Source organism: Empidonax traillii, unplaced genomic scaffold (assembly GCF_003031625.1).
Source record: "Empidonax traillii isolate 1590-97213 ecotype Southwest subspecies unplaced genomic scaffold, ASM303162v1 scaffold12:size2584012, whole genome shotgun sequence".
NCBI lineage: Eukaryota > Metazoa > Chordata > Aves > Passeriformes > Tyrannidae > Empidonax > Empidonax traillii.
Window position 1 is genome coordinate 2329287 of NW_020955205.1, and position 20346 is coordinate 2349632.

The following is a 20346-nucleotide window of genomic DNA, read 5'->3' on the forward strand; positions in this document are numbered from 1 at the left end:
CCCACTGGCATGGCTGGGGGACCACTGGCCATCCTGACTCCCATGCTGGAGGGAGGCCCATAGCCAGCCTGGGGGACCAGGCCATCACAACAGTCTGTTATTACTGGAAAGTGGAAGCTTGCTCCCTGTGCTCTTAGGGGATTGTTAAAAATCTGGAGGGCTGGAGCTATTCCCATGGCTCAGCCTGTTTGGGTTCTTTGGCTAATTTGCTCCCTTGCCAGGTCGTGCTGGGGTCATGGACACTGCAGGGGTATTGCAGGGTGTGATGGGTCTGGTGGGGCACAGTCTGTGGGGCTGTGTCTGTATCCCCCACCCCTGACCCCACGTATGTCACCAGTGCAGGGGACCCTCACTCCAGTTTAACCCATTTCCCAGTGAGCTGGAGTTAATGCTCTGTGCCAAGAGCAAGGCCAGCACTGTGCCACGAGTATGGCATATCTCCAGGGGACCAAGAAACAAGTACAAGAGGCAAGAAAGTGTTTTAATACTTTGAACAGCTTTATTTAAGCTCAACCACAGCCTGCAAGAGCGGCAGCGATGCAAAGCCAGGCATTACTTAAACAAGCACAAGTGATCCCTGATCGAAGGACAGTGACGCTGCTGAAAGAAGCCAACGCAAACACAACTAAGGCCCTTTGCAAACCCAGAAAAGGCTCAGAGAGCTAACAAGCAGGCACCCGTGAGTGTGTTCGGAAAACTGAGCCTGTTTCAAGGAGAGGGATGTTGGGGAGCTCTTTGGCTCCTCACCCCATGTGTGCTCCACATGGGTCTTGGGGCAAAGTGCTGTGAATTCAGGTTGTGCAGGCACCAAGCTGTTCCCCAAAGCTGGTCAGAGACATTCCCTGAGTTCCACAGCAAGGCACAAGGTCTGTGTTGTGGGATTAATGTGGCAGAATTGGACTTAACTCAAACACTGTGGTTTTTCAGTTGGGACATGCAGCCCAACTCTGGGCTTGGGGCTGCAGCAGTGTGTGGATCGTAGCAGTATGCCCTGGGCTCAGAGACTCACACTGGGGCTATGTGGGGTGATGATGGGATGGTAATGCTTTACTGGCACACCAATCTCAGCTCTGCATGTCTCAGTGTTCCTGCTCTTGGCCATGCATGGCTTTCTCTGGGGGGTGATGGTGGGTGGAAGCCTGGGACCATGGCCACCCACTGCATTGCTGCCCAGTTGCTGGGATGGACCAGACTGCAGCTCAGGGTGAAACAGCATGGGGTAGGGTTAGAAATTCTCATAGTGATGTGCAAAGTAGGCCTGGTCCTTCTTGTTCATCTGCCGACAAGCCTGTTCCACGCTCTTCGTCATCCCGGGTGGGCCACAGCTGAACACCCCAATCTTCTGCACCTGGGAAGGGGGAAGCCAAAGGGGTCAGATCCAGGAACACCAGCTCTCCTTGCAGTCCAGCTCCCCTTGGCCCCTTGCCCTCTGACAGCTTTGGGCATGGACAATGGTGGCGCTCTCTGTAGCCTGCAGAGACTTTTGGGAAGACTGTCATTTCTGTGAGGGCTGTTAAATCTGTGGTGGCTATGGAGGCTATGAGGACAATGGAGGAAGGATGGGAGTCCCGAGACCTGGGCAGTGCTTGCAGCTGGGATACCGCAATAGCAGGGGGTGTTTGGCTAGCATGGGACGCTGCTGACTATTGTAGCTCAACCTGACTCTGGAGGGAAAGCAGGATTGGTGCCCCTTCTGCCCTGTCTTGGTGCAGATGCCACCAAGCTCTCCAGGACCCTGGGGACAAGCTGGGACCAGTCCTCCACTGGCCAGTGGGTACACCACCTCCTGTGCCCCGTCCCCAGCCAGGCACTGACCTCAGGGTGCACCTCCTGCAGCGAGTTGAAGAAGGGTACGAAGGGAGGGCGCCCAAAGTGGGTGATGGAGCGCAGCCCCGTGAACAGGCTCTTGTTCAGCACCTTCTGGAAGTGCCGCTCACAGATGTACTGGAAGAGAGATTGGTGCACGTCAGATGGCCCAGCATGGCCTTGCACAGCCTGGCACGGCACGGCAGCCTCCCTGGTGGGGGCAAGGCTCACCAGCATGGTGGTGCGCAGATCAAACTTCTCGGCCAGCTGCGTGATGTAGATGTGCACAGAGACCAAGTTGTTCCTGTCCAACTCTTCCACCTCCCGGATGATGTCTGTCAGCCACTCAAACTGTCGCTGCGTTCGTGTCACCCAGATGAAGTAGATCTGTGGCACATGGGAATGAGGCTCAGAGGACGGCCAGCACCCTTACACAATTCCATGGGTTCCATGGAGGATTTTACCTCCAAAGAGGCCAGCAGCAGCAGGAGGCATCTTGGGAGGGCTTGTCTTTCAGATGCTTCCTCTTACCTTCTTACATAGCAGCTTTGAGTTTATAGATGACTTGAAGACCAGGTCCTTGAGGATGGATGCGAAGGGTGTCACCCCAATGCCTCCTCCCACCAGCACCGACACCTCAAACTTGTTCCACTCCTGGTGGCCCTCCCCAAAGGGCCCATCCAGGTAGAGCTGGAAGGGAGTCAGCCATTAGCAGAGCATCTCCTATCTCTGCTTGCCCAGGTCTTAGTTGTCTTCAGGGCTGGAAAAGCACAGCCTTGGCACAACCCCCTTGCTGAGCTGCTTTTGGGCTTGGACGTCCCTGTGCGTGACATCCTGTGCAGGGCTTACCTTGGGCAGTTTGCCGATGAGGGCCAGGTTCTCTGGGGAGTAGAGTTCCCGCAGGCGGGTGGTCCAGGGCCCCACAGCACGGATGTGCAGGCTCAGTGCGTCCTCGTGTGGTGCCGAGGTCAGGGTGAAGGGGTGGTACTCAGTGGTGCCCAGGGCCACGCAGGCAATGCGCACCCACTGCCCAGACTTGTAGTCAAAGTCCTGTGGCCGCTGGAACTGGAGGTGGGTGACACCTGTGGGGAGAGAGGGATGGTGGCTCTGGTAAGGTGGAGATGTTGAGAGGTGGAGGCTCCTCTATCACTGGAACCCCTGATGCTCTTGCAGAGCCCAGACTGGGCTGGTGCCCTGTGGCCAGGGATGTTGTGGTACCTGAGGGCAAGAGCTCGGCTTTCACCACGCTGATCTCCACCTTCTTCCTGCTCAGGCTGAGCAGCTTGTCTGCACTGTAGATGAGAGCCGGGATAATGAAGTAGATGTAGAAACGGGGCTGCTGGATCAGTGCGTAGCTGCCATGGATAATGACCTAGGCAGGGAACAGAACCCATGAAAAGGGCAAGTCATTGCCCCAGGGACTGATCTGGTGGCAGCTCAGCAGCAGCAGGGAGGCAGGACTGGGGCCGCCAGCTCCCTTGCAACCATCACAGCTATTCCATCTCAATAGCTGCATTGACAACCCACAGGTTTACAGTGCATTGGCACCACTCCTCCCTCCCAGCCCAAATCCTTTACCAGGATATAGAGCAGCACATAGAGGTGGTGAGTGATCCAGAAACCCTGGAAGCTGACGCGTCGGAAGTGGTAGGTGGCAAACACATACATCACAGCGAGGACCACAAGCAGCAACACTCCTGTCATACCTGTTAGAGGAAACTCTGGAATGTCCTAGGGGGAACAGGAGACTCCTACAGGGGCTCTACCTGGGCTGGGCAGGGGGCTGCCCATCCACATAAAGGTGTGCAGGTCTATCTGCTAGGTGTTCTCACCTGGAACAGTCTGGAAGAACCACCAGTAATATTTCTGTGGGAACTGTGACCTGGAGAGGGACAAGAGATTGCACCATGGAGTGACCAGAATGAACTCTTGGTTTCCATTTTCATTCCTATCCATGCCCAGGACACTCTGTCTGGACTCTGCTCTAAATCCCACCTACCCATCATTTGTGAAGACATTGGAGAAGAGACAGGACAGCACGCTGAGAGGTGTGACTGAGAAGATGTAGACATTCACTACATGACCTGCAGTGTGGAGCACTGAGAGAGACAAAAACAGGGAGAAAGAAGCATCACTTGATGTGGATGGAGATGTGTCAGACCCTGCTGATGTCCCCAGGGACCTGGAGATTCCTTCTCATCTCTACTATAAGGCATCTCTGTCTCCACAGGGTCTTCAAACTTCTGCCCGGTCCTGCCAGGGTGTGATGGGCTGGCCCTTTTGTTTTAGCTGTGGTTTGTGGGCAGCACATCCACCAGCAGCCCACACACCTGAGAAAATCAGGGCTGCCATGGCAATCCAGCGGTGGAAATCAACGGCGGCATCAAAAGGGATGTAGTGGTTTAGGAAGGTCTCCCGCAGGATGGTGATGAGGTTGCGGCACATGGTAAGCAGGATGTAGGAGTACAAGAAGGAGATAGAGGCAGCTGCTCCCCGGGAGATGATGATCCCCACAAAGGTGGTCTGTGCAATTCCAGTGCTGGGGGATGCAAAGGCATAGTCTGGGGAGAGAGAGCAGAGGGGTCAGTGTCCCCAGCCATGACCTTTCTTGCAACAAGGGGGTGGCCACCTGTGTGGCTTCACCAAAAAGAGGTCACCACGGATAGGTTTGTGTGGGAAAAGGGGCATGACTCCGCAGAACTGCTGGGTGAAAGGGTATCCTTAGAGGTCCAGGGAGGGAATTGTCCTCCTCTGGTGGGCACTGGGAAACTGCACCTTGGGACTGTGGCCTTAGTTGGGGAATCCAGTATAAGAGGTCTACACAAGTGGAAAGAGAGTTCAGTGGAGGCCACCAGGATGGGTGGGGGCTGGAGGATGTCACATAGGGGAAAGGCTGAGGGAAAATGGGCTTGTTCGGGTTGGGGGAGGTGGGTCAGGGAAGACCTGGTGACTGTCTCCAACCACTTCATGGGTGTACACAGGCAGGAGAGCCAAAGTTGTTCTAAGAGGTGTGCAGTGGAACAATGTGAGGCAACAGCATGACTTTCACAGGAGGAAGCTCAGGTTTGATGTAAAATAAAAACTCTTCACAGGGAGGATGGTCAAAAACTAGCACAGGCCCAGAGAGGTGGTGGGATCCCCAACCTTGGAGCTCTTTGCACCTTCTCTAGACAAGGCCTTCAGCAGCCTGATTTCAGCTTTAAAAATGGCCTTGCTCTGAGCAGGGCAGTGGACCAGACCCTTCCAGAGGTTCCTTCCAACCTCAGTGATCCCTTGGTTATTTCAGGAGAGGAGTGACACTGTTGCCCAAAGCTGTGCCAGGCGACACCCCACCACACCCAGCACAACCAGCAGCTTTGAGGTACCAAGCCCACGTGGGGGGCAGCGGGGCTGTGTGGGCACTCACAGTAGGCTCTCTCCGCGAACACGCCGGCGGTGATGGCGGAGAAGAGGATGACGCAGACTATGTGGCGCCGGTAATTCTCAATGAAGCGCTTGAACTCCTGGATCTTCTGCTGAACTCGGCTCCGCTCGTATCTCTTCCGCTGCGCCTCAGTGTACAGGCGCAGCTGGTACTGGTTCCCCCTGGCAAAGACAGGAGGGCTGGTATCACTGCGAGGTTTCCCCAGCTCAGGGCCACACTGCCCAGATTTGGGGCTGCTTCCCAAAGTACTGTGGCCACCTCTGCACATCAGAGATGGGGTGACCTGCAGAGCACAAGTTAGAGGGTGATCTCAGGTCAGCCTATTCCTTAACTATTGTAAAACCTGATAACAGATGTGCAAACAGTGACTCATAAGTAAAATCATAGATAAGAACTGTCAGACATGATTTTCATAGTAATTTTCAACTGTCCAAAATGATTCCACAGAAGACGAATTTCCTTAATTGGAGCAATTATGGCAAACCAAGATATTCTGGCTAACAGTAACAACAATTGAACTGATTCCTTGCAGAAATACTTGCTGCTGCCACAGCAGTGAGGACCAGAGTCTTTCCTGCAGCTCTTGCAGACAGCCCTGGTGACCCAGCAGCATTCCCAATGGAGAAGAACAGGCAGGATTTGTCAAACAAGACCCCTCTCTAAAAAACACTATCCCAGACCCTAGAGTCGGCCACTTCATTTGTTTATTTTGTAGAGGTACATAACCCAGACCCAGCTATGACACCGTCCCCGCTGGGTTGGGGCTGTAGCTCCTTGGCCAGTGGGAGCCTCCTTGCCCAAGTGCCATTTGACTGAAGGGCTGTCTGGTCTGATTGGGGCATGTGAGAAACAGCAAACAGGCTGAACCTGAACCCCAGATGCACAACCATACAGAAGAGGTTGCACTCACTTTCTGCCTGGTCTCTTCCTCAGCTCTTGCCCTTCTTGCTCCATGTAGTGGCTCACAGTGTCCAGATTTGCCTCTCTCTCCTCCTCTGAGATGGTTCTGTTGGAAATAGAGCTATGTCTAGCCCAAAGCCCTATCTGCAGGAAAGGCTTGGCAAAATTACGCCCTTTTCCCTGCTTCCCATCTCAGGCTCAGCTGGGAAGGTGTCCAGCTCTTTCCTACAAATCTGTTTGTTAACTTTAATTGCTCATGGGCTGTATTTTCTTCAACATAACCCTTCCCTCTGAAAAGGAAGGCAGGACTCCCACCCTGATGTAGGGGATGCAACAGGGGCTCTGCAGGAGGCAGTTCCTCCCCTCTGGCTGTGCCCAGGGAGGAGGGCAGCAGCCCACTCCTGTGTCTGGTGAGCACCTCCTACCAGGATCATCCCACTTTCCCAGCACTGGGAGTGCCAACACCTGGTGGGAGCATTTGTTGGAAGGGTTGGGGATATGCGCTGGGGCAGAAAGAGAAGGAATAGCAGAAATAAGACCAAAGAGTGGAGCTTACCCTTTTGGCTCTTTCCTTATGAAGGAGACAGAGTTGTGCAGGTTTTGCTTGAACACCTCAGGGACACCTTTGGGGAGCCAAAAGGACAGCCAGCCATTCAGAGTATGCAAGACAAGGATTAGCATTCTCCCATGGGCAGGGAGAAGCTCTGAGCTGACCCAAACATGTTGCACATGAAGTAACAGCTGATGCCCCATTACTGCAGTTGGGCTGGAGGAATTGACAGGACAGGATTTGGGAGTTCCAATGGGCGCTGCCCATTTCCTCCCACCCTGCAGGGCCTGGGGTGACCCAGTGCTCATGCCCACTGACCTTTGACACAGAGATGGGTGAGACGAAGCTCGTTGTTGTGGTCCCGCAGCATGTAGTGGAAATTCTCCCATGTCAGCTCATCCCTGTCCTGAAACCCTGAGGCCCGAAACATGGATTCAGTCACCTGCTCTGCCTGTTCTCTTGACAGGCAGTTGTTGGAGATCTCAATGAAGGACCTGGAACAAGGAGGGGAGATGGGAATATCAGTTAATTGGTTCACATAACATGGCAGAGCTCCAGACAAGTTTTATGGGAGCAGTTGTGAGTGTTGAGCCCATGAGCTTTTTGGGGACTGAAGCACAGAAACTGGGACCTGCGTTTGGAGACATGTATCTAAAGACATTGTGAAAACATATCGAGATAGGAGGAGAAGTACCTGACCATCCTCAGAAACTCCTCCTTGGAGAGGAACCCATTTTCATCAATGTCATACATCCTGAACATCGCCTGGGACTTCTCCTCTGGGGACCCTAGTGGGGAGAGAGAGAAGTGAAGTAAGAAAAAGATCACATTTTCATTAACAAAGATGCTTTTAAACACTGTCTTTGAGCACATGGACCTGCAGCAGTGAAGCCTCACCCTTCCACTGACTCTCTCAAGTACAAGGTGAAACACTGGGTAGATACACATTCTTGGACATTATTTTGCAAAATCAAAATGAGCTTTTACACAGCAATGATTTTCTGGGAGCTGTTCTGATTGAATCTGGCATTTGACACCTCCATCTATGAATCCACCTTTCCAGTGGTCATTTAGGGAGAATCCAATGTCAGACACAGTTGCTATGATCTCTCAAGGACAGGATGTGTGGTCCCTTCAGCAGACAGGGCAGATGTGTCTGTGGTGGTAGAAAGTAGCTCCCCTCACGAACAGTCTTCAGGAAACACAATTACATGATCACTGCCTCATAATTCAAGTTGAGCTTGTCCTAAGTGAAGGGAATTTTAATCTGTAGTAGTGCCTATGGATTGACCTGCTGGATGGACCTTGTCCTTCACTCTGCCAGAGCCTAGAGACAGGACTAAGGATAACAGATGGAGGCACCAACCAGCCCCAGCTCCCACCTTTCATGAAGACCACCAAGATGTCAAGGAATTCCCGGAAGGAGATGTAGCCGTTGCCATCTTTGTCAGCCAGGGAGAACATGGACTCCACAAACATGGAGTGTGCCTTGAGCCCCAGGGCCTCAGCAAACTCAGCCCTGCTCAGCTCACACGTCAGAGACTCCCTTGCCTTCTGTGAAGATTCAAAGTTGAGCTCCCCGGCATCGGACCTGTTAATTTCCAGCACCTGCAGGTTGTTTCCCACAAAAGAAATCCTGTGAGTACTGGCTAGTGTTTACTTTCTGACCTATTGCACAAACACTGGTGGCTCTCCTGGCACACAGCTCATGACAAATACCACGGGGAAAGTCCTGTGTCTCTCCTACACAATGTGACTTTCACACCACTGACCACTCTGGAGACCTCAGTTACATCATTCAAAAGCCTCTTTGCAACTTTAGACACTTATATCGCTGCAGCAGATCTCCCTTTGTCTTCTGTAAAGGAAAATGTCCCTTAGTCCTGGAATTATTAGGAGCTTCCTTGAGTCCAGTTTACCAGCTCTTACGGAGAGCAAGAGCACAAGCATTCATTGCTTAATCAATACAGAAATACCTTCTTCCAGACACCTGAACCTGCCACACCTCTACACACCTGAGCAAACAGGTGCCTGAAGAAAGTCTCCAGAATTTGTTTTCTCTGCTCCTGAGTGACTGCCCGTTTCATCAGATTCTGCTCCTTCATCTCAGACAGATGCAGGTGGAGGCCGCTCTCATTCAAGTAGTTTTGTAGCTTCTTGACAAAGCTGCTCCTCTCAGCTTCCTCGCAGAAAAGCAGCACCTGCAAAGGACCCCACCAACTGGTTGTGATCATCAGAGGCTCAGCTCATGGTATGGGCTGGACCTGGTGGTTTTCAGGAGGCCACAACCATCCTTCAAGGACCTACACTGTTCCCAGTGCCCTGAGTGAGTTGTTCAGAGGACTGTGGAGAGTCCAGGGGAAGATGTAAAGCCCCAAGCATCATGGTACTCACCAGATCATACTCCTTGGGGCTCTTCAGGAGCAGAGCTTTGTTCCCTTTGTTGTTAGAGAGGATCACCTCCACCCTTTGGTAGGCTTTCAGGTTGATGCTACGCATCACAGACCCTCTCCCATCCAGCACTTTGAGCACTTTGTCAGCTTGGAGCTGGATGCAGACAGGACAGCTGTCTGTCTTGGGCCCGTGCCACTCGATGGCTGATGGGAGAGAGCACAGGACTCAGCTGGAGAAGGACACCCAGGCTCCTACTCATGCCAGCACCTCCTTCACCCAGATGCAGTTTGGGAGAGATTTCATGAACAGGCACATCTTAAAGGAATAATGATGATCTCCCAACTGCACAGCTCAAGCACACGGCCACAGGAGTACAAAATAGGGAGCAGGGAGGTAGGATTTTTCCAGTACCCAGAGCAAGGAAATACAGTCCCTGTCTTGGAGTTACTGATGCAATTGCTTTATGTGGGTTTCCTTCAGGCAAGATGTGACTGGAGAGGGTTGGAATTAGAGGGTCATATGATGACTCAGGTTGGAGGGGACTTGGATTGGAAGGGTCCCTTGCCCAACCTCCTGCCCAAAGTAGGACCAGCCACAGGTCAGTCTGCTCAAGGATTTATCTAGTTAGGTCTTGGATAGGATGGGCTACCAAGCCCTCTGGGCTACCTGCTCCATTGCTTGACCATCCTAGGGAAACAGTTCCTCCTTACATCCCATCTGGATAAAAGCCCCAGGCCCAGCCCTGCCTCGCTATGTGCCCTGACTCCAGCAGCATCATCAGACACTGTCACAGAGTTGGCAACGCCACCTCACCGTGTGTGGCCTCGCCGGTCACCTTCGTGCGCACACTGGCGCTCTGCTGCTTCTGCAGCTTCTTGAAATCTCTCTTGCGGAAAGCAGCGACGATCCAGGCAACAAACAGAGTCACTGGGGACACACAGGAGAAAGAGGTGTGAGATATCACAAATCTCCTTCCCACTTTTGGCTCCCTCCTGGTGCCCAAGGACACTGCCAGCTCAAGGACCTCAGGAGCAACCAGGACTCAGCAGTTCCTGCCATGAGGTGCTTGGTCCATGGGCACTCAGCCCCTTTCTCTGGTGGAAAGGTGGAAGAGAAGAAGGGTAAGGAAATGGAGAGACAAACCCAAAGGCAGACAGCAGAGGACAACGATGATGATCCCAAAGCCTGCACTGCTGCCTGCAAAATAGTCCAGCACCACCATGGGCATGCAGTTGGCCAAGTGTTGAGCTGTCAGCTGCTGGGGCTGGGGGCACGGGTCCCCTGCAAGGGGAGACAAGCTGTGAGCATCACCAACCTTGTACCCATCTCATCTCCATCACCCCCAGGAACCTCTGCGCTAAGGTGTGGATGGGGCTCATGGCTGAGTCACCCAGGGAGCACTCCAGAATTGGGATGCTTGAGTTAAACTCCAAATACTGGGGACAGCCTTTGGTTTTGGGTTGAACCTTTGTCTGCCACAGCAAACCAAGCACAGAAGTGGACTCAAGAGCTCTGTGGGTTCAGCGCCATCACTTCCCCAATGGGATGGGCTGAGCAAGAAGCACCCTGGGCCATGAAAAATTTGGGCTCAGAGCTTCTGCTCATTCAGGCACAGCAAATCCAGGGAGTTCTCCTGGTACAATTACATGGAGTGCATGCCAAGGAAACAAAAACACCTTACAAGGGCTAGAATGTGACCCCGATAAAATGCTTCTGGTCAATGGGAGGGGTGTGGCAAGATTCCAAGAGGAAAAGGCATATTGCCAAACACAGTACCATGCCATGGTCTAGTAACCACGGTGGTGTTGGATCAAGGGTTGGACTTGGTTATCTCAGGGGTCTTTTCCAACCTGTTTGATTCTATGATTCTATGCCTTTTCCCCTTGGGATCATGCTAGTCCTCTTTCACATCTGCATCATTGCATCAATGTCTTGTTTACAAGCAACCCTTGCATTTTGTACCCATTTTGCTGGCTTAGGATCACAGCAGGTAACAACCCCGATGTGTGACACTGGCTGTGTCACTGGGATGGCTCTGCTTCCCTCACTGCCTTGCTGAAGCCATTTGCTCCTGCACTCACCCTTTCTCCAGGTGAACACGTGAGTCTGGATGTCTGTGGGGTTGGCATAGGTGACAAAAGCCAGGACGTTGTGAAAGGTGGTGTTACGGATCTCCTTGATTTCCTCCTCTGTGAAGAGCCTGTGGAAAATGACATGGGAACCAGGGGTGGTCGTGGGTGTTACTGACCAGCAACAAGAGGCAACAGAGAAAGCTGGACAATGTTTTTTCCTCCAGCCCCAGTTTCCCTGCACTACTGGGGCTTGCAGAGCAGTGGGCAGATGCCAGATAGGGAAGAGGCCTTTACCCATTCTTGGTGTTTTCGAACCAAAACCTGTCACTGTCACGCAGGCGCACAAACTGCTCCAGGATGATGGCTCTGAACAGGGAGCCGTCAGCCTCCAACATGCCTCCAGGGAGCAGCTCCAGCCCAGCCATGTCATTTCCATACAGGGGAGCGACCTTTTGCAGAACCTGGTGAGAAACACCCACCGCACACATGTGAGCACAGGGAATTCTGCCAGGGCACCAGAAAATCTTGGCAAGCCTCAGGAGAAGCAAGGAATGTGCATTTCCCAGGCATCACACATCTGTGGGCTGAGAAGGTGCTCATGGCACCTTCCTGGAGCTCATGGTTTGGACTAAGCATCATTCCCAGAGCATCTCAGCTCTGGGAGGAGCACAGTGCCCAGTGGCACAGGAGCTTAGCGCCAGGGTAGGATGATTTATTCATGCCATGTAATTACACAGTTATCCCAACGCAACAACCTGCAGGCATAAAAGTCAGATAGGGCAGGGCATGCGCTTCCTCTTCCTATGATGCTGCAGAATTCAGCTCCTGTCTGGAATGTCCCAACATTGACCCACATACATTCAGTGCCCAGACCAGTTCCCTGTTACCTGTGTCTCCAGGTGTGGGGCAAGGCTTGACCAGTTCTGGAAAGGTTTCAACCCAAATCGCTCACGGGCCCGGTTATAGGTTGGCAAGCCGAGGTCTCGCCCGCGCTGGATCCAGCTGGCCACAAAGTCGGTGCGGGAATACTTCAGGGGCCCATACCAGTAATCTGCATGTGGATTTGAAGCCATGGTGATGGCAAGGCCTAACCAGAGGAGCCATAGCTGCTGGGCTGGCCTCATGCCTCTGCCATGGGCTGCACTGAACATGGAGATCATCTCCATGCCCTTGCCAAAATGGTCTCATGGACACACTTAACACATCCTGTAGCTTCTCTGCACCTCCATCCACAAAGCTGAAGCAGAAGTATTGTTAGGTTGGGTGCTGCTGGTGGTGACAATGGGACTTGCCTCCATACCTCGCCCCCTGCACAGCCCCAGGAGTGAGGGTTCCCCATTGCTGAGAAGCTGCAGTACAGACCTTGGAGATCTTCCACGACAATGTTGTCCTCCTGCTCTGCAATCTGTGAGCTCATCCCCAGCAGGAGGTTGTCCACATCCTCTGCCTGCTTCAGCCCAGGCCTCTGAGGGGAGATGGGAAGACTAGGTGATTCCTTAAATGACCAAGAATGGGAGCTAGCACCACACCCCCTACAGGGGTGCAGATCCTGGATGTAGGGGGATCAGGGATTTCTTCTAGGCTCAACCTTGAGGTCTGAGCCTGACACAGCTGAAGGAGGCATCTGGTGATGCTGGATAAGGAGGATCTCACACCCTGGGCTTACTGTCATGCTACTAATTTTCCTTGTGGCATCCTCCATAAAATAGAGCAAGGGATGAAGCCTCTTCCCAGCCAGCCTCCCACATCCTCAGGAATCCTGCACTCCCTTCCCTGTACCTCTCTGCTCCAGTAGCTGTTGCAGAGCCGCACTGCTGGGAATGAGTCACTGGGACCAGACATGTTCTGGAATCGGCACTTGGTGTCTCTGGAAGAGAGGAGAGGACGGGAGGGGAGGGGAGGGAGCTGGAGAGCTGGACCTACAGCCCTAGCCACAGCTGCCTGGAGCTGACAGGGCTTGGCCATCCAAGTCAAGAGCAGGACATAGGGAAGGGATGGGCACCATCCCCAGCTACTACCCCAGCTCAGGCATCCTCTTCCCTGACAGGGGCACTGCACTCCCACAAGCCCTGCCAGGCTGCTCCTACCTCTTATAAACACCCGGTGGTACCATAGTGGCCAGAAATTGTGCCGCAGCTGCCGCAAACTCCGGTGAGAGGCTGGGGTCCAGGTGCTGCTGGTAACCTGGGAGGCAGCAACCAGGCTGGAGGAAAAAGGAGCCAAGCTCCCTCTCCCACCTCATCCCCCACCTCCCCTGGTCCCACCACCCCTACTTCCCACACTCTACTGCCTGTTGTACCCCTCACCTTTGTACTCTGGGATGTCTGACTCCAGCAGAGTCGGCAGCCACTCATACAGAACGATGCTCTAGGGAACAGAGGGGCTGGGTCAGGGCCAACACCAGGGAGGATGCTGGAGGTCCCAGTGGAGCCGGGGATCCCACCCCTCACCTGGAAAGTGGCAATGACCCTCTTGCGAGTGTGCTGGAAGAGATCCTCATCGGACCAGGTGGGGTGCTGCTGGGCCAGCGCTGTGGCCAGGTGGTTGTGGTACCGAAACCAGGCGATGCTCACAGCCTGCAGGAAGGGGTTCTCATTCCCCCAGGCACTTCCCAGGTCTGCAAGAGCCACCAGGACCTTCAGTGGGGGATGTCACCACTGGGTCTAGCTTTGCCAGCTCTGTGGCTCCAGCCCAGTGTCCTCTCATCTCCTCACCCTTCCTCCCTCCCCAGGGAAACCAGGAGCCTGAGTGAGTGAGAAGCAGCACTGGGCCCCCAGCATGGACCAAAAACTGGGCAGGTGAGGAACTCAAAGCAAGACTAGTGGGTTTGTATCAGTGGCAGCCCCTTTCTCCAGAGATCTCCTGGGATCAGAGCGACCAGCATCTGTCTCCTGGACATGTGGCTTCTGGAGTTCAGGGGGTGCCCTTGCTGGGATGTCTTCACTGGGGCACACACCTTCCTCCCCCTTGGGCTGGGAAGCTGCCTGCTCTCCCACAGCCCTCCTGACCTACATGTACTCCCTGCCCTTTCACTCTGGACTCAGCTCCAGGGACCATCTGCTCACCCTGCTCACAGTCAGGAATGGACCCAAGCAGGTGAAAAAACATTGGGAACGCCATCATTACCATAGATGCCTTCGGTACCACCCTGTCCCGTGGACGGATCGATCGCCTTCCACATGGGAACCCTCCCGTCCGTCTGCCTCGGGAGGCGTCTGACAGACCCCGACGCCAACTGTCCCCCCGAGAAGCTTCTCAGGGCATCGCTCCAGGAATGCAAGGGGCCGTAGATGGAGCTGCCGTCCAGCCAGCCGGTCACCTCGTTGGTCTAGGGCAAGCATAGGGAACAGGCGTCAACAGGCGTCGGGGTGTGGTGCAAAAAAAGGTGTGAAAAGCCCCAGTCCGGCTCTTTTGTTTTACAAAGCAGCTGCCCCATCCCCTGTTTTAACAAGGGCTATCGGGATAGAAAGATAAACAGCGACAATCTCTGTGCAAACTTCAGGAACTAGTGCAAGGTACTGGAAAAGACAAGGTCCGGATTTTCGTAAGTACATTTTGGTTTTTTCCCTGTAATTATTTTTGCTATACCAGAAGCAGACATCTGTGAATCCCTATGTGTGATGGAAGGGGACTAAACCCATCTCTGGGGAAACCGGGAAAAAAAGAGCTGTTTCCTCTGTCCTCGCAGCAGGGAGTCTCGCTGTCCTGCAGCATATTGAGTATCTCCTCTGCCAAATGTTTGCATAAAAACATCCTTTTTATTCTGAAAACATGCTGGAGTTTTCATCTTTCCAACGTTTTAAATGCTGCTAAAAACATGACTTGCTAAACTGGTCTTATCATGGTTTGTCACATGAAAGGTTCAGGGGGGAGGGGGGAATTTTGCTCCAGTGATTTTTGGCTGGTAATCTTTCCAGCATGAAAGAAATCTTGGGAATACAAACAGCACAGCAAAATCCAGAGAAACTGGGGTAAAACCTGGATTTTTTTCCAAAATTACTGAAATTCAGGGAAGCTTTACAACTTGATATACAGTACTGGCTCAGCTTTGTTGATACGTTATTAAAGATAAGAGTTCATGCCGAAAAAATCTTCCATGATTAACTCACCTAATTCTGTTTTCCTTGTCCAAGAAAAACCTTGACCTCAGGCAACCACCAGTGTTGCTCAATGTGAACCTTGGACTTTGGGTTCCTTTTATTGGTTCAAACTCTTGAGAGATGTATACTTTTAAGGAAATAGTGGTGGTCTCATTTGAGTTTTGGAAACCCCCTTGGCTGCTGTAGCCCCTGATGTTGGGCAAAGAGCAAAGACAACCACACCTACCTGCTCCCGGGGGCTATTGGGGCTCTGCCCTGTCTCCACAGCCCAGCGGATGCGCTGGAAGGGCAGGACCACATCTCCACTGCCAGTGGGGTCAAACACTGGGTCTCCAGCGGGGATGTAGATGTTGAGAAACTCAGCAGGGCAGCCGGGTTTCTCCATCTCCAGGATGTCCAAGAGCACATGGAAACCTGACAGAGACACAGGCATGGTCAGTAGCTAGGACAGCTGCCACCAGCACCTGGAGCAGGACATGAGGATGGGCAGCTGAGCTGCAGGTGGGCTGAGGCGACCACCATGTTCAGCAAGAGCGTTCAAGGCCAGGTTGGACAGGGCTTGGAGTAACCAAGTGTAGTGGAACAAGGTGACCTTTAAGGTCTTTTCCAAGTCAGATCATTCTGGGATTCTGAGATTTTCCAGAGAAGAAAATCTCTGGTCTTGGAGACCCAAGACCCCCACTGAGCTCCTGCTCTGACTTGCAGTTCAGGGCAGCAGTCACTCCCAGCACAGCCTTATTGCATCCATCAGGCATTTTGCAATGGGGCAACTCCACCACTAAAACAAAAGAGGAAGTTCTCAAACAACAAATATCAGTACTTGGGTCAACTGCCAGAGGCCATCAAAAAGTCACACTGGACACTGTCTCCTGGCTGGACACTACTTTGGGATGGTGGCACCCAGGGCTTTGTCTTCCCTGTGTAGGTCTGCTATGGAGGGGTGTGTGAGGAGCGCTCCAACATGTGGCCTTGGCTGTGTGAGAAACCAACATTTTTCCACACAAACTAGCATTTTTCCAGCCGATGCCAGGATCCAGGTCTTACCAAAGAAGACAGCCAGCACGGTTGTGTTCCTACGTGAGGGCAGCCCGGAGGGACCTCGTGCCACTGTGGTGCTGAGCTGGCGAGCGTTGGGCACGCGGGGCTCCTGCAACGCCTGGTAGACACCATCGGCAAAGTTGGCTGGCAGGAGACGCAGCAACCGAGCACCTGTGGCACCAAAACAACATGGAATGGGCCCGGGTCATACCCAACAGGAAGCACAGCATCTGCGAGGATCCCAGGGAGAACAAGAGGATGGCATAGATGCTCATAGTGGTCAAGAACATGCAAGCTTTGGTGTCCCCCCCCGAAAAACTTCTTGCAACACTAGGGTCCATCCTCTTTAAACCAGGGAGATCTTCATCTCCCTCTCTTCCAGCTGTCCTTCTCTTGTCTACATGCAGCCCTGTTGCCTCCTGGAGGTCTGGGGTAGTACTCCAGTGGGCAACTGGAGTGATGTTGAGCTACCCCATGTCGACTGTGCAATCCTACACAAGTGTGAGGTTTGCCAGCACCGTAGGGAATAGGGGAAACAGCAAGACAGATGAGAAGTTGAGAGAGAAACTTTGCACCCATTGCCAGTTCCAAAATTGAAAAGTCCAGAGGCAATCCTGAATTCCTTAGTTTGGGGCCTAGTTCCCATATGTTGGTTTCCAAAAGTTAAGGTCTGATCTATCTGCTCTGGAAGAAGGAGATCTGCTCTGCCAGGGACCTGCTGGTTTTCCCTGTCAGGCTTTGGTGTAACCAAAGGACTGGTGACACACATGTCGGGTTAAAAAGCCATTTGGACTTAGAGGAAGCTGTGCAATTATGTGTCACCGTGTCACTGGATTGGTAACTAATCTGGGCTGCAGTAAAGAGGAAGTTCAGAATCTTGAATATTTTAGATAAGACCCTGCTTGATCTGCCCTGGTCACTGGTTCAGGGACATTTCCTAGAGTTGAGCCCATGGGTTGGCTGTAGGCACGAGGAAGCCAGAGGGAAATCCCCAATGCCTCACCCAGTGCAGACCAGTACATGGCATCTGCCCTGTGCAGGGCAGAAAATCAGTAGGTCCAGCATGCCGGACCATGAACTCTTCTGCCTCTAGCCTTCTGATGAATCCTGCTTGAACTCCATGCCCATTTAGGCTAAAGATGCCTTTTTGCAGCTCTGGGGTCCCTGGCCATCACTGAAACACCTGCTGGGAAGAGCTGGATCCTCCCTGTCTTGGACATTTTAGGTGGCCTCATAAAGGCACAGGTTTTCCCTGGGACTGATCCAACACCAGTGCAACCTGCAGATGGTGCCTGGGCAGCAGCTAGAAGTGGCAATATGACAGGACATTTGAGACAAACTGTGCTATCTGTCCCCTCCAGGCAACTCTAAAAAGCTCCCAGGTGCATCAAGGGACCTCTCAGGGTCACGGGAGGTGACACTGCCTGCTCACCTGCCTGGTTCAGGCTCAAGTCCAAAAGGGGTTTTTTTCTCAACCATAAAGCAACCTAGATGCCAATGTGCCAGCTTCCCTCACCCTGTCCAACTATCCCCTCCCCAGGCCTGGCACTCACCCACAGAGCCACGGCTACGGTACAGAAGGTTGTTGTACCAGCCGTCGTAGCGCTGGACCTCCCAGGTAATGTTCTCCTGGGCTCCTGGAAGAGACCAGACACACTTGGTGAGCAGCAAGAAAAGAAGTGTGAAATGAGCAACTCCACTACAGATTCAAATTTGTATTGTGATATTTTCCCATATTCTTTCTGAGACTTTCTATACAAGCAGTTTTTTAGTCAAGTTTTGCACTCCTTTTGAGGGACAATATCTAAAACTAGAAATTCATGCTTAAGGTCCTGATGTCCCCAAATCAGTTTTTGGCCACCACCAGTCTACTCCCAAAGGACCTTCCTCTTCTCTTCTCTCACTGGATCAGAAGAAGTCTCTCCTTACTTCTAAATCCCACAATGTCTGAGTCAAGGAAAGACCTTGACTCTGGAGTTACATTCATGTTTCAGGACTAGTTAACCTTTATGTTAATTTTTATTGTTTTTACTGTAATACTATCAAAGAAGTGCTGCTCCTATCTATACATCTAAACTGCAGTAGAAGCGTCTCCCAACCTGCATTTTGCTCCATTTTTTCTTATCTCCTCACAAACTGCATCATAAAATAATAGAATCCTAGAATGGTTTGGATTGGGAGGGACCACAAACATCATCTAGTTCCATTTGCCCTGCCACGGGCAGGGACCCCTTCCACTAGACCAGGTTGCTCTGATATGATGTCCCATGGGATAGAGGAAACTCCTGAGAGGCATCAGCTATCCAGGATCTCCCTTTGGGTCTCCCCTTCCCTGAAAGTGCACTTACTCCCCAGGGTCCATGTCCCCAGGAGAACCACAGTCCAACTCAACATCATCACTGCAGGTTGCATGGGCCACTGGCTCTTGGAAGGAGGGACCTGCAAAGGGAGAGGAGATGAAGGGAGATGGAGCTGGGCTGCTCCCAGAGGCCAGGAACATGCATAGGCCAAAATCTCAGCTCCTTGAGGTTTCTATTGCTTGGTAAAACTCCACTGCCATCAGCAGCAGTATCTCCCAACTATGGGAAGTTGGCAGGGGCCATGTGAGACCCCATCCCCTTGGGGAAGTTCTGTCAGGATGTGTCAGCTGGCCTGAGAAGACCTTTCTGCTGGAGCAGGACCAATGGCCCTTGGGGTACCCCAGCTATAGGCTCACAACTCATCATCCATATTCAGTTGTGCCAGCTCTGTTACAGAAACATACTCTTTGTTATAGAAATAAGCACATTTCAGCTGGAAATTTCTCTAGTATTGACCCATCCAAGCAAAATCCAGCTGTAAACATGATGGAAGAGCCTCAGCTCACAGGCATCCTAAAGTGTGCAAGTACTGCCGATAGGACCTCTTGATCCCCTCTGAGCTAACCCAACAGCACTCCCTCATGGCCAACCTTTCTCATGATGCTTTGCCACCTCTTTTTCCACAAAACTCCTGGATTCAGAGAAGATTTTATCAGTGGGACCTGAGCCTTTAAAACTCTGGTCAACAGCAGACAGAAGAGAGGGATTCCCAGCCCTGAAAAGTGAAGTGATTTACAGTCACAAATGAAACAATGGCTTTCCATGCACAGGGAATTCCAAATTTGAATTTAATTCCAAGACAGGGTTTTCCACTAAATATGACTTTCTGTCTCCTTTCCAGCACTGTGGGTGTGTATCCAAGGACTATTTCAGAGCACCATTTCAGAGGAGCTGTGCTGCCAAGGGATGCAGCAATGCAGAGGTTTCAGCTTTTCCTATGCTGCTCTGTTACAAGCCAAAGTGATGTTTATAATTTTTTTTCATTATTTTAATTAAAACCTAAAGAAAATTGACAGAGCAGCAGCCCTGCTGCAGAACTTAGTGTGGTCATACTGGTAGAGGAGAGCAGGTCCAAGTCATTCCAGAAGCCTGGAGCCTGATCCAAATGGTCCTTGTTAGTCACAGCTAATTTCTCTCTCACCCCAGTACTGGTGAGACAGACTAGGGGGCTGCCACCTTCCCACATCAGCAAGCTATCCCCAGGGTTTCAAAACAGGCTCTGTCTCTACAGCCTTGGATCTCATCCAGAATATCCCAGTCTGCACACAGGAGCCAGCGGTGTCCCCAGCTTTCCCACATAGGGACACCCCTGAGGTCAGCTGCCTCAGTGCCACCAGAGCACAGCAGGGACTCCGTCCCCTGGAGGAACATAAGGGGTCCCTGCCTGCCCCTGCACCGCCCCAGCCCGCCGTGTCCCGTGCACCGCTCCCTCGCCGCAGGGACTTGCGTGGCTTCATCGCACCCTGCAGGTGAGGACACGCATGGTCCCATCCCATCCGTCCTCACACACCACCCAGAGCCCCCCGCTTCGGGACATGGGTATGTGGTCCGACCTCCTCCATGCGGCCTCATCTCAACATCTCCGCCCACCAGGAGAAAAGGGGAGTAGCACTAGCTCCTGTCTCCTCCACGAATGAGAACACTCGTAGAGACAGAACCCCCCGCAGGCAGCAGCGTGCATGGCATCGGCTACCGGGTCCCC

General features: G+C 52.6%; 1 protein-coding gene across 1 annotated transcript; it reads right to left on the minus strand.

Annotated features, from left to right (window-relative positions):
- Nucleotides 1-586: 586 nt before the first annotated feature.
- Nucleotides 587-18696, minus strand: DUOX2 (dual oxidase 2). Its single transcript, XM_027890020.1, has 33 exons — nucleotides 18633-18696; nucleotides 17838-17921; nucleotides 16291-16455; nucleotides 15473-15660; nucleotides 14273-14474; nucleotides 13597-13763; nucleotides 13453-13513; nucleotides 13234-13330; nucleotides 12926-13013; nucleotides 12509-12611; nucleotides 12034-12197; nucleotides 11441-11607; nucleotides 11156-11274; nucleotides 10218-10355; nucleotides 9888-10001; nucleotides 9075-9277; nucleotides 8696-8881; nucleotides 8063-8288; nucleotides 7375-7468; nucleotides 6999-7174; nucleotides 6687-6753; nucleotides 6141-6236; nucleotides 5213-5391; nucleotides 4137-4367; nucleotides 3806-3905; nucleotides 3639-3688; nucleotides 3385-3512; nucleotides 3025-3178; nucleotides 2656-2888; nucleotides 2338-2496; nucleotides 2038-2193; nucleotides 1816-1944; nucleotides 587-1348 (listed from the first exon to the last, which is right to left on the minus strand). The coding sequence occupies exons 1-33, from the start codon at nucleotides 18694-18696 to the stop codon at nucleotides 1226-1228; spliced, it is 4611 nt and encodes a 1536-aa protein (XP_027745821.1). The 3' UTR covers nucleotides 587-1225.
- Nucleotides 18697-20346: the final 1650 nt, after the last annotated feature.

Excerpts from the sequence above, each read along its gene's own strand:
- DUOX2 (XM_027890020.1), bottom strand. The coding sequence starts at position 18,696 with ATGCAACCTGCAGTGATGATGTTGAGTTGGACTGTGGTTCTCCTGGGG. Across the intron at positions 10,356-11,155 it reads CGTGTTCACCTGGAGAAAGG|GGGACCCGTGCCCCCAGCCC; the intron begins GTGAGTGCAGGA and ends CTCCCCTTGCAG. Across the intron at positions 3,179-3,384 it reads ATGTGCTGCTCTATATCCTG|GTCATTATCCATGGCAGCTA; the intron begins GTAAAGGATTTG and ends TTCCCTGCCTAG.